At 40.8% G+C, this 14136-nt stretch overlaps 1 protein-coding gene across 1 annotated transcript in view; it reads left to right on the forward strand.

The window, feature by feature from the left end:
* The window catches only part of AMPH (amphiphysin), a 218625-nt gene that overhangs the window by 117151 nt on the left and 87338 nt on the right, over positions 1-14136 (forward strand). The window contains exons 4-5 of the mRNA XM_010829124.1: positions 3460-3510; positions 11397-11491. Of these exons, the coding sequence (XP_010827426.1) occupies positions 3460-3510; positions 11397-11491 (146 nt within the window). The remainder of the gene's footprint in view (positions 1-3459; positions 3511-11396; positions 11492-14136) is intronic.

Genomic DNA, 14136 nt, shown 5'->3' on the forward strand with positions numbered 1-14136 from the left:
TTGATCACTGAGGAAGGCTTTCTTATCTCTCCTTGCTATTCTTTGGAACTCTGCATTCAGATAGGTATATCTTTCCTTTTCTCCTTTGCCTTTAGCTTCTCTTCTCTCAGCTATTCATAAGGCCTCCTCAAACAACCATTTTGCATTTTTGCATTTCTTTCTACTGGAGATGTCTTGATCACTGCCACCTGTACAATGTCATGAGCCTCCATCCATAGTTCATCAGGCACTCTGTATATCAGATCTAATCCCTTGACTCTATTTCTCACTTCCACTGTATAATCAAAAGGGATTTGTTTTAGGTCATACCTTAATGGTCTTGTGATTTTCCCTACTTTCTTCAATTTAAGTCTGAATTTTGTAATAAGGAGTTCATGATCTGAGCCATAGTCAGTCCTGGTCTTGTTTTTGCTGACTATGTAGAGCTTCTTCTTCAGCTGCAAAGAATATAATCAATCTGATTTTGTTATTGACCATTTGGTGATATCCATGTGTAGAGTTGTCTCTTGGGTTGTTGGAAGAGGGTGTTTAGTATGACCAGTCCGTTCTCTTGGCAAAATCCTATTAGCCTTTACCCTGCTTCATTTTGTACTCCATAGCCAAACTTGCCTGTTACTCCAGGTATCTCTTGACTTCCTACTTTTCCATTCTAGTCCTCTATGATGAAAAGGACATCGTTTTTGTGTGTTAGTTCTAGAAGCTCTTGTACTGCTGCTGCTGCTGCTAAGTTGCTTCAGTCGTGTCTGACTCTGTGTGACCCCATAGACAGCAGCCCCCAGGCTCCCCCATCCCTGGGATTCTCCAGGCAAGAACACTGGAGTGGGTTGCCATTTCCTTCTCCAGTGCATGAAAAGAAAAGTGAAAGTGAAGTCGCTCAGTCATGTCTGACTCTTAGTGACCCCATGGACTGCAGCCCACCAGGCTCCTCTGTCCATGGGATTTTCCAGGCGAGAGTATTGAAGTGGGTTGCCATTGCCTTCTCCTAGAAAGTCTTATAGGTCTTGATAGAGTCATTCAGCTTCAACTTCTTTGGCATTAATGGTTGAGGCATAGACTTGGATTACTGTGATACTGAATGGTTTGCTTTGGAAATGAATAGAGATCATTCTGTCATTTTTGAGATTGTACCCAAGTACTGCATTTCAGACTGTTTTGTTGACTATGAGGGCTACTTCATTTCTTTTAAAGGATTTCTTTTTGGTAAATTCTAACAAATGCTTGTTGAAATGAATATGACCATTATAGTTACTATATTAGTGGGTATATTATTAACTATCAAGTTAGAGTTGTAAAATAGTTGTGATCATATTAATTTTCAAGGTGGAGTCATTCTATATGCTAGTTCTGTGTACTTCTATTCAATGACTGTGCAGTTAAAATATATTTTTTTGATGTGTTTCCTTGCAGTGTCATAGACAACACCGTTGGTGCCCAGCTATATGCCTTCGGTACCTACCTTTTCTGACCCCACTAGATTGACTCGCAGTTGCCAACAGCAGAACTCTTTGATTGAGGTCTTACTATGGTTCCTAGAGACCTGTCTGCCCCTGTGTGGATATAATAGGGAATTCATGTTCCCCAGAAGCAGGGTTCAGGCTTCCTTGCTAGCTCAGCTGGTAAAGAATCTGCCTGCAATGCAGGAGACCCCGGTTCAATTACTGGGTCAGCAAGATCTGCTGGAGAAGGGATAGGCTCCCCACTGCAGTATTCTGGCCTGGAGAATTTCATGGACTATTCCATGGGGTCACAAGAGTCAGACATGACTGAGCAACTTTCACTTTCATTTTAAGAAGCAGCCATTAGCCAATGTCCAACAGGAGATGATATTAAATGTCCCAACTCTCTTGTCCCTTGGTGAGGATGTCTGTAGGGTGTTTGAGTCTGTCTCCTAGAGTTCCCCAGTTGAATTAAGGCAGGGCTCCCCACTGTGGAAACTTACTTGTTAGTGCACCTTGAGTTACCTCTCTTTCCCTCCCTGCCTCACTTCCCCACACGACCATTAACATTTCCTTGGGTAACTCCAGACCAAAATCTAATCGTAGTCTCAGAGTCTGTGAGTTTCTAAATGCATTCTTGGTGGATTCATTTTGATATTTGGCAAAACTAATACAATTATGTAAAGTTTAAAAATAAAATAAAATTTAAAAAAATAAATATAAAAAAATAAATAAAATCTAAGAAAAAATGTTAAATGTGAAAAAAAAAAAAAACAAACAAACCAAAACAAGTATTCCTAGGCCAAAATTTACACTCTAACAATTTCTCTATTTTGGTGATGTCCAGTAGGAATATACAGAGAAGGCAATGGCACCCCACTCCAGTACTCTTGCCTGGAAAATCCCATGGACGGCAGAGCCTGGTAGGCTGCAGTCCATGGGGTCGCTAAGAGTCGGACATGACTGAGTGACTTCACTTTCACTTTTTACTTTCATACATTGGAGAAGGAAATGGCAACCCACTCCAGTATTCTTGCCTGGAGAATCCCAGGGATGGGGGAGCCTGATGGGCTGCTGTCTGTGGGGTCGCACAGAGTTGGACACGACTGAAGCGACTTAGCAGCAGCAGCAGCAGCAGTAGGAATATAACACACACCACACTCATAATTTAAAATTTTCTAGTGGCCATATTTTAAAAAGTAAAAAGAGGCTGTACACTTGAAACTAACACAGTATTATAAACCAACTCGGGTTTGATCCCTGGGTTGAGAAGATCCCCTGGAGAAGGGTGTGGTAACCCACTTCTATATTCTTGCCTGGATAATTCCTCAGACAGAGAAGGCTGGTGGGCTATACAGTCCATGGATTGCAAAGAGTTGGACATGACTGAACAACTGAGCATGCATGATACTTCAATTTAAGAAAAGCTGAAAAGAGTTACAGTGAATCTTAATAATATAGTTTAATGCATTATATCCAAAATATTGAATCAATATACAGTCTATCTAGAATATATTAATGATATATGTGTGTGTATATATGTGTGTGTGTGTTTGTGTGTGTGTGTATGTGTATGTTTTTGGTACTAAATCTCTGTAACCCGGTGAGTATTTTACACTTCCAGTACATCTTCATTCAGGCTAGCTACATTGTAAACACTTGACAACCTTGGCCTAGTAGCTACCATATTAAACAGTGAACAGTGGTGGTTTCCTACCATTGTAACCTATGTGTCAAAATTGAGAGACTTACTAGCTCTTGAATTTATAGAAGGCTGTATGGTGGGTCAGTTTCTATTCTTAGCAAAGTCTTACTTGCCTTCTCCTTTCCCTCTTAAGCTGAATAAAATCTCTGTAAATATCTAGAGTGATGGATACCTTGTTTAGTCTGAATTCACATATTTATTTTCTTTCAAGAATGAGCTTCTGGTAAAAATAACTCTAAGCTTATGGCTTTGTGCATGTTTGCATGCAAAATATAAACAAGATGTTGAGCATCTCTGTGTTTGTGTGTTTTCAGGCAGAGGGTACCAGACTTCAGCGAGAACTCCGAGGATACTTAGCAGCTATCAAAGGTAATGTGTCTGGGTTGTTTACTGCATGTTACCAAGCACAGGTTGTTCTTGGAATTCAAGAGTGACAGGATCGAGTGTTAATTAGAAAGCCATTTGGCTTTCTGGCAGGATGGGTACTTGAGCACAGGTGTTCCATTCTACCCAGTCCCCAGTTCCCATTGAAATGATAATCAGGGTATATAAGGAAAAAAATATATGGGCCCTTATGCTGTAAACTAGGAATAAGTGCCTCCCATGTGCCAGAGCTTTCTAGGAAGAGTTAGAGTGAGCTGCAGACCTTGTTTAAGAAAAGCTGCAGCTGGTTTCATCCCAAGGGAGAGTATGTCCCAAGAGTTTGAGGCTCTTAGACTTGCACATAAGCCCTCTAGCAGGAGCAGGCGAGGGATGACAGCAGCACTGACGTGAAACATGGCCCCGAATTGCCTATGACTTGTCAGGACCAGCTGCACCTGCAGCCCTGCCACTGTGGGGGAAAGAGAGGCTCTGCTGTTGTTTCTAGTCTCTTGATATTCAAGGCGAGGAAATAAGGCTAGTGGTGGAGAGTGGAGAGAGCAATCAGGTTGGGTACTCCATCTCTGCCTCCGGAGACACCCAGTCCCCTGCACTGAGTCAGATTCAAGTGCACCCACGGTGGATGATAAGGCAGATTTTGAGATTAGTGGGGAGAGAATGGATCATCTGACAATGAGTCTTGGGTAAACTGGCCAAACACTCAGAAAAAAAGTGAGATTCCCAACCTCATTCTCTAGTCTCTCCTTCTTATTTCCAAATATAGTGAAAATTTAAATATGTAGACAAAGAAATGCGCTCAAGTGCCAGAATAAAATACAGTAGACTTAATCTCCAGTCTCCGGTGACAAGGTCTTTACAAGGCTCCCCGAGAAGGCAGAAATTGGAAAGGGCAAGTTTGAGAGATTTGACCTCATTAATGTACACAATGCTTAAAAAATTATTTTGACAGCATATTTTAATGCAAGTGAGCCAGGAGATAAAGAGCTCAGTAAGTAATCTAAATGAAGATTAGTGGATCAAAAGAAAAACTGAGTAGAACATATGGAGAGAAAATTAATCAAAGAAGATCTGTGGGTGGGTAATAAATGTGAAAAATGCTTGTCCTGAGTATTCAAAGAATATAATATGAAATCAAAGGGAGAAGATGTTATTTTTCTTGTAAGTGTTCAAAGACATAAAAAGTTAAAAAAAAAAAAAGACCCCAAACAGAGCTGTAACACCTAGCATTGGCAGAGCCGTGGGAAATGGACTCCTTTTGTACACTTCTGGTAAGACTGCTTTCTTGAAGAGGGATTTGGCAAAGGCTTTTATATGTGATTTTTTATTTTGTGTGTGTGTGGAGGGGGGGCATGCCTTTTGACACACTAGTTTCATTTCCAAGAATTTATTCTTAACAGTTTCCATGTGGATGTATGAAATTGATTACAAAGTTATGGCTACATAATGAAGCTCTTAATAAAAATTAGTCATAAAAGTCAAAATCAGTGAAAGTAGTTTTTAAACTAAGATGTATTTAAGCTTTTATTATTTTATAAACCAGCCATATAATTTCAATTCACCTGACAACTCTATGAGGCAGGTACTTATTTTATCTTCATTTTATCGTTAAAAGCCAGGCATAGAAGGGTTAAATAGCTTGTCTAGGGTCATGGGCTTATTAAACAGCAAGGGTGCAATGCATGGTCTGGTCTCTGTGTTTCCTGAGACCTTGCTATTGCCTTGGACTGCCGTTGAACTATATAGCCATCAGTATTGCATTGTTTCATAATTTGAGTTCATCTGTACAATGGAGTAATGACAATTTACCTCTGTTGCTTTTTAATGAGAGACCTGGGTTCAATCCCTGGGTCAGGAAGATCTTCTGGAGAAGGAAATGGCAACCCACTCCAGTACTCTTGCTTGGAAAATCTCATGGATGGAGGAGCATGGTAGACTACAGTCGTGGGGTCGCAAAAAGTCAGATATGACTGAGCGACTTCACTTTACTACATGCTAGGCTGTGTACTAACCCACTCCAGTACTCTTGCCTGGCAAATCTCATGGACGGAGGAGCCTGGTGGGCTGCAGTCCATGGGGTTGCTAGGAGTTGGACACGACTGAGCGACTTCACTTTCACTTTCACTTTCATGCATTGGAGAAGGAAATGGGAACCTACTCCAGTGTTCTTGTCTGGAGAATCCCAGGGATGGGGGAGCTTGGTGGGCTGCCATCTGTGGGGTCACTCAGAGTCGGACATGACTGAAGCAACTTAGCAGCGGCAGCAGCAGCAGGCTGTGTACTGTGTTTTACGCATGTTACTTCTTTGTCACCACCCATCACACGCTAAATGACATTAGCCTTATCTTGCAATCATTTACTTCATTTGTAAAGAAGTAAGACCCAGAGAATTTAACCTCCACAATTCACAGAGGTCATAGTTAACTGCTGTAAAAAAGTTTACCTCAAATATTTCTAACAGTTTGGTCAGAAAATAGAAGGCACTCTAGGTAATTCTTTCATTGTTGATTCAAGATTTGAACACAAGAAGTCATACACTTTAAAGTATAGGATTTTCTCTTTGTTAGCTGATTTTTTAAAAAGTGGATACTTTTGTTAAATGAATGAGCGAATTGGATCTCTTGTCCAAGACTATGTATTTGGGTCTATTTTACTGCCCTAGTATGGAGAATGCTATTTAAAAAGATTGGCTTATTTCTTTTCCCTAATGTGGTCTGGAAGGAGAATCCACTGTGAGAAGACTTGGCTCCAGGGAGACAATGGGTGCAGCGTCAAAGAGACTCTTCCATCAGTCTGTGCCCTGCACCCCACTTCTCATGGTGACATCTGCATATGAAGGAGGAGGGACTGTCTAGTAGCTTTTCCCCACAAATTTTGTTGATTCCATGACTAACAAACAAAACTAACAAACAAATCTCTCTTCTCTAAGAGAGATCTCTGTTTAAATGACTGGCTGAGGCTGTGGAATGAGTTTTTAAACAGTTTACTGCAGAGTTTATCAGAACCCTTAACCCTTAATCTAATCTCCCATAGGCCTGTGGCATGGGCAGCATTTTTCCACTGATTTAATTGTAGAATGCTTTTTTCTTCTCAAAGTCTTAGAAAGAATCAGCATTCCTTGGAGCATATTTTGAGTTTTGGAAACACACTTAAATATAAGGGTTATGCATTAAGTAGATTATAATTTGCTTTTTCAAAGTGCTTTCATGGCCCATTTTCTGGTTTTCACAAGAACAACTCTAGCTAACTAATGGGGTGGTTTAATACAGGCAGCATTACAGAGAATGAGATCTCACCAGTAGAGTGATGAGTCCTGGGTCCAGTCTCAGAGGCAACTATGGGATAAGCCAAGCCTGTCAACTGCCTCATTTGTAAAATGTGCCAGATGTTCCTCAGCTATAAAGCGCTCCAGTTGCTCTCGGAAGTCCCCCCACATCTCTGCTACTGGCATTCTATGAAATTGGATTCAATGAGCTCTACTCTTTGTTTTATTATCCCTAATCTCTGGGTGGCATTCACTCCTGTGGGGCTTTGTTATTTCTGCTGATGGCTTGGACTTTGTAGGGGACTTATGCTCTCATTGATTTTAGTAGCAAACATTGCATTGAGTCTCAATTATGGGCCTGACACTGTTCTAGAAGATAGGGATGCAGAGATGAATGAGACAGTGTTTGCTCTCATGGGGCTTGTGGTAGAGAAAGCTAATAAACAAAAAGGCCAGATATGCACGGTAATGTGTAGTTTAAGAGAAGCATGCTCTGTGCTATCACAGCAAAGGAGAGTCCTCCCACCTTAGCTGAGGGACAGGAGACCAGGTCAGGAATGGCCCTTCTGCAGAACTTACACTGAATGAACCCAAGAAGGAGACATCCATAGTCATCAGGTGATAAGATATGCCAGGGAAAGAGGTTGATGTTGGAAAGACTTTCCAGGTAGAAGAAATCTTGGGTTTTATTGTGTCAATGGAGAAGGGAGTCCTTACATTCTTTTAGGTGAGGGAATGAGTCACATGATCAGATTAGCATTTTAGAAATAATTATTGTAATGGTATGAAATACAAACTAGAGGAAATGAAACTGGAGACTTTTTAGAAGTCTAGGCTAATAGTTTAATAATAATTATAGTTCACTTTTATTGAACATACGTGTGCCAGGCACAGACGTAAGCTTTTTATGGCTCATTTCATGTATTATTCCTATAACATATGGTATGTACTATAATTTATTACTAATGAATATTTTGGAAAACTGAGGTCTAGGATGCTCCAAATTTTTGGTGAGAGGGAAATGGTTCCCATCCAGTAGTAAGATGATCATTCGTCTATGTATGAATTTTGATACTTATGGTTTTGGAAACCACTAATCTTTTAAGAAAATACTCCCTTCTCCAGGGAATATTCTGGACCAGGAATTGAACCGAGGTCTCTTGCCTTGCAGGTGGATTCTTTACCATCTGAGCCACCTGGAAAGCCCAAGAAAACATTGGCACTTAGCATCTATTCTGCTTTAATGTTGCCAAATTACTTTGAAGGAAACTTGGGTTTTAGCTATGTTTTTTCCTCTTTAGCTCTGCCACCAGAGGAAATTCTAAATCTATGCCAATCTTTTTGTCTTTTAAGAGCAAGACTTGTGTTTTGTTCACCTGTCTATCTGTCAGAGTATTTCCTATGGAGGGTTGTAGAAACAGCTTTTTGTCAAAATAATGTCTTCCCAAATTACTCACACCTCTACTTATCCACACAGCAATTAGTAGTTATTTTGGGCTGATAATAGACATATTTACTGCAACATTGTGTTTTTTTGCCTCAACGAGTAAGATTTATATAATTTTATTTTAAACTTAAGTCACAGTTTCATTTTCCACCACAACGGTTTTTGTTCTGCAATACCATCATGCTTCTTTCTTCCTCTTAAGACATTAAGAGCTTGTCTATGTGCATCTGACTTGAAGAATTAAAAAAAAACTTTAGAAGCCTTTTGCCATCTGAATGATAGAGTTCTAACTAGTGATGCACTTTTGGTATAAATTTGATGGGTGCATTTCTTAGTATTAGTTTGCTTAGGGTTAGGGTTAAACATGGACATTCAAGATAAATATTCCTGCCACATGTGGTCAGCGGTAACTGCATGTGAAGACCACATCACAAGAGAAAGATTCTTCCTTGCTTGGACTCAGAGTGCTAGAGGATGGATGAAGTTTTTGCATTACTTTTTGTGGCTCAGTGGGAAAAGGATCTACCTGCAATGTAGGAGACACAAGAGACATGGGTTTGATACCTGGGTTGGGAAGATCCCCAGGAGGAGTAATTGGGAGCTAACTCCAGTATTCTTGCTTGGGAAATCCAGTGGACAGAGGAACCTGGCAGGCTACAGTCCAAAGGGTCACAAAGAGCTGGACATGATGAAGTACACACACAATGCAACGCTTGCCTGTCTCTACACCTATAAGACTGGTTCATCAGTGTCCCCAGAGAACTGAGTCATCACTGCTTTCCCACAGCACCCTGCTGGGCTTCATCTTGTGGTTGTCAAGTCATTTCAGCTGGTGTGGGTTGTTTGTACTCCTCGTGGTAAAGGGCGTCCTTAAACATGTTCAGTGATGTGCCCTTTATGGAGAGAGGGTCACAGGCTTTCACACGTCATGTGGCTGCGAAACACGTTCATACTTTTCGTGTGCAAAAACCAAATAGGTATCTGCATCTTACCAGGGGAAAACAAGGGGGACTGTCTGTCCCCTGAAGTGAAGTGAAGTGAAAGTCACTCAGTTGTGTCTGACTCTTTGTGACCCCATGGACTATACAGTCCATGGAATTCTCCAGGCCAGAATACTGGATCCCCTTCTCCAGGGGATCTTCCCAACCCAGGGATCGAACCCAGGTCTCCCACATTGCAGGAGGGTTCTTTACCAGCTGAGCCGCTAGGGAAGCCCAAGAATACTGGAATGGATAGCCTATCCCTTCTCGAGTGCATCTTCCCAACTTAGGGATTGAACTGGGGTCTTTTTCATTGCAGGAAGATTCTTTACAAAATGAGCTATCAGGGAAGCCCCTCTAGAGAGAGGAAAAGTATTGTGAAATACCAGATTAGATGTTGACTCTTTTTTGGGGGGTGGAATTAATATTTTATTTTACTTCTTAAATAATTTATTGAAATATATTTGATTACAATATTGTTGTTTCAGGTATACAGTAAAGTGATTCAGTTATATGTATATACACATATATGTGTGTATATATACACACACTTCTTAATAGTCTTTTCCATTATAGATTATTACAAGATATTGAATATATTTTACTGTGCTATATAGTAGGATCTTGTTGGTCATCGATTTATGTGAAGTAGTATGTATATGTTAGTCACACACTCCTAATTTATCCCTCCCCTGCCTTTCCCCTTTGATAACCATAGGTTTGTATTCTAAGTCTGTGAGTCTGTTTCTGTTTTGTAAATAAATTCACTTGTATCATTTTTTTTAGATTCCACATATAAGTGATATCATATATTTGTCTTTCTCTGACTTACTTCACTTAGTGTGATCATCTCTAGGTCATTCCATGTTGCTGCAAATTGCATTATTTCATTATTTTGTGCTGCTGAATAATTTTCCATTGTGTGACTCTTGTACATATTGTTTGAGGATATACTTTGATCATGTCATACATCTTATTTTTCATTTTCTGGAGCAGAAAAAAATTTATTACAAGCACCAAGCAAGGAGAATGGGCAGCTTGTGCTCAAAAACCTCAAACTCCTCAGACGCCTTCTATTTTGGCTTTTTTTCTCTCACGGTTGAACCCAAAACTGACTGCTTTAAATCCAACAAACACATGGTTGAATTTAGAGTGTTGCAGCTTTCAGTTTAACAAAAAACTTTCCCTCTTTGATTCACTGCCATTGAGTTTATGAGATGTGTCTTTTATTTCCGATGATGGCACTCTGGTTTTTCTCTCCTCTCCTTCTATCCAGCCTCATTTCATTTCTCCTAGTGACAAAGGCCAAGGCACCAACTTAGCCAGGTCTCACCTTCTAGCTACAAGGGACAGTCTGGTGCCAAAGTGGCACTTCTCCAAGTCACCAGCCAAGACTCCTCCTTGTTCTGTTCCCAGCCCTGAGTGGTCTCCACTGTAGTCCACACTTTACCCTCATGTTTTGAAGGAGGGGCAGAGGGGAGATTGAAACAGACTTAGTGACACTTTATATCACCATGCTGCACTGGGAAACTTTATATCTTTACTGTTGTTAATAAACCATATTTTTGCAACATACCAAATTATACCAATAATTAAAATTCTGACCCATAGACTGAAGAACTTGAAGTTCTCTGAGCCTTCTAACTTAAAGCTGTATATATAGCTTTTGATATTGGAAAAAGAATTTTTTTTTAAATTTAGGCCCCTTAAAACAGTTCAAATATTATGCCCCAAAATCCTGTTGATGGTGCTTCTGTCTGCTTCCAAAAAAAAAAAAAAGCTTTATTTCTAATATTCAAATTCATTTGGGATTAATTTCTAGGACTCTGTCATTTTATAGAGAAGAGCTCTAGGTGGCCTGTACATTTATGGTTTCACGTCATTTAACAAGTGACAGCAAGCCTAGTAGGACTTATTGTTTTCAGAATAGAATGCCTTGTTTATTCATTTATTTTTTTAAGATCCTGTATCTGTTACTTTTATTGTAAATATAAGAAGGTGCATGCTGTAATCAGAATCAGGAAAGACGTGACTACAAATGCAAATAGCAGCTGTACTTGCCCAGTTTTTCCTTAAACATTTAGCAAGTGTTCAAGATTTTCCCTCTCACTTAGAAAAGTAGGGGAAGGAGAAGAGACTTTTCACCCACCTCTCTCTAACAGGAATTGTTTCTCTCCAACGCTAGGCATGCAAGAGGCTTCCATGAAGCTTACCGAGTCACTGCATGAAGTCTATGAGCCTGACTGGTATGGGCGTGAAGATGTGAAAATGGTTGGCGAGGTGAGAGCCGGTCACAGCGCTCGGGAGGCCCAGCATGGCTTCCCTGCGGGTCCCACCATGTCCTACTCACTCAACTTATCCCCTCTCAGCACTTCATGGCCCTAATCAGGAGGGGACACCATGTACCCGGAAGGCACTGTGCAGTTCCGCCATCCAGATTGATCCAAACTCATAGTGAGGAGTGAACATGATGATAAAACCACTTGGGTAGAAAGCTGGGAGTTAAAGACTGTTTTTCTTCAACATAAGAGTAGCACTTTTCTGTTCCTTACTACACTTCTTAGCCCATTTCAGCAGGATAATTGGCTCATGACATGATTTTATGTACTGCCCCTACTTCCCCATCCCTCCTTGAAAGCAGGTACAGGAGCTGAGAAGAGGATCTGTTTCAGTTTACCACCAGCTGGTCCATTCGCCAGTCTGCAGGGCTAAGGACAGACCTTGCCAGTAGAAATTTAATTCATGAAATACTTTATCCCAAGACATGTCTTAACACTTAAAATGCAGTCTAGCCCGGGGCTGTCTGGCTCTGGAAAGCAAGTAAGTAGTTACTGTTGCTTTGAGGAAGGCAGGATGGGATGTGACACTGGGTGAGTTCTTTAACCTTCTTTGGCTTCAGTTTCCTCATCTGCAAAGTGAGAGTGTTAATTTTACCTCCTAATAACACACTGAAAGCCTGTGTACTCACACTCTCGACCTAGTGCACAGTGCATGTGATTGTTACAGACGTTAGGAATCCTGCTGTCGGGAGTTTTCTCATGACCAAGTTCTTTGTTAAAACAAAGAGTGGTTGTTTGTCATGCCCGCTTCACGGGAGCTTGTTGCTTCTCATGAGGCATGGAAGACCTAAGAGATGTGGCCTCCACAACCCAGGGGAAGGTCTGGTAGGTGACATGCTGACCATCTATGCAGCCTTTGGAAAGATGGGTTAACAACTCATCTGGGCTGCTCCCTGAAAATTCTGACACTCCCATATTGATCACAAATCATAATCTTGTTATGACTGTGATAGAAACAGAGATTAGTTTTTTAATGAATAAGGCTCTTGTTAGCTCTGTTAACTTCTTTTGAAACCTTTCAGGATGTGAATTGGGCAAAATCAGCCTCCACACACCATTTTTCAATGCTGTTTTGAGTAATTACATCTTCTCATATTTCTTAAATATAAAGACACTGTTTCAACAGCATGTTTTAAAGGCTTACCTCATTTTGTAAATTTCTGATTAGAGGTGTAACATTTAAAATTCATCATGAAAAGAAGACTTTTTAAGGGAATGATAGAAGCTTGCATAAATGACTTTTCAGAACACTGTGTTACAATTCTCTGTGTGGCAAATGCCACGATCTTGACCTTTATTCCTAAGGAAACAGCTGATATCCTACCTTGGTCCTTGTGGCTTCCAGAATTTTGGGAATCTTCAGTTGCTGACCCAAATATGAGCTCTTTTGAAGCTGAAGCACCTGACACCGCATGTTCAGAGGGTCTGCTCAGATAGAATATAAGCCTTTTTGTATAATGGATTTAAATTTTTGGGCTGCATAAAATTCTTGAATAAGGATCTATAACAGTTAGAACTGGGTTTTAAAGGGTGAAAAAGAAAAAGAAGCAAATCAACCATTAAAAAGTGGTTTCATCAAGACAGAAACTTCTCTCCCATAATGGACATTGAAGGTTGGCAGCCCATGTGTGGTGGGGGAACCCACGACCATCAGGGGCCCATCTTTGCATCCCTGATGTCATCTCTGCTTTCAAGTGACTGTCTGGCTCTGGCTATCAGCACTCATTTCTGTCTTCCAGTAACAGGAAGGAAGAAGCGTGGAGGACAAACCTCCCTTTAAGGACGTTGCCTTCAAGTCCCTCCTGTTGGCAGAATTAGTCTCATGGCTACAGTAGCTTGCAGTGGAGACTGATAAATGTGGTCTGTGTCCTAGGAGGCCATGTGCCTGGCAGAAACTGGAGGTTGTGTTACTAAGGAGAAAGAAAGGGTAGATGGTGTCAGGAGACCCCAAATGTAGTGATGGGAAGAATATGGAGTGATGTTCTTACACACTTGCTATGTGCTTGGGATTCTGTGAGGCACTTTATGTTGTCAGTTCCCTTGATTGGGTAAGCTGAAACTCATTCTAAAGTCACATAGCTGGGATATGAACCCTGTGCTGGTGAGGCAGCCTGGTGTCAGAGACAGATCGTGGGCTTCACATTCAAGCGTTGAACCCAGACTCTGTCATTTACCAGCTACATGACCTAGGCCAGGTTGTATATCATCTCTGGGCTTCAGCATTCTCTTCTACATAAAGATAACAGGAAGACTTTTCCTCATAAGAATATTGAATGGCATTGAAACATGTATAATATCGTATATGAAACAAGTCGCCAGTCCAGGTTCGATGCATGATACTGGAGGCTTGGGGCTGGTGCACTGGGACGACCCAGAGGGATGGTACAGGGAGGGAGGAGGGAGGAGGGAGGAGGGTTCAGGATGGGAAACACGTGTATACCTGTGACGGATTCATGTTGATATATGGCAAAACCAATACAATATTGTAAAGTTTAAAAATAAAATAATAATAAAAAAGAATATTGTGAGAATTAAATCACACACACACACACACAGACAAGTAAAGTGTTTAACCAGCTGCCTTGA

Source organism: Bison bison, unplaced genomic scaffold, assembly GCF_000754665.1.
Source record: "Bison bison bison isolate TAMUID 2011002044 unplaced genomic scaffold, Bison_UMD1.0 scf7180017864499, whole genome shotgun sequence".
Lineage (NCBI taxonomy): Eukaryota > Metazoa > Chordata > Mammalia > Artiodactyla > Bovidae > Bison > Bison bison.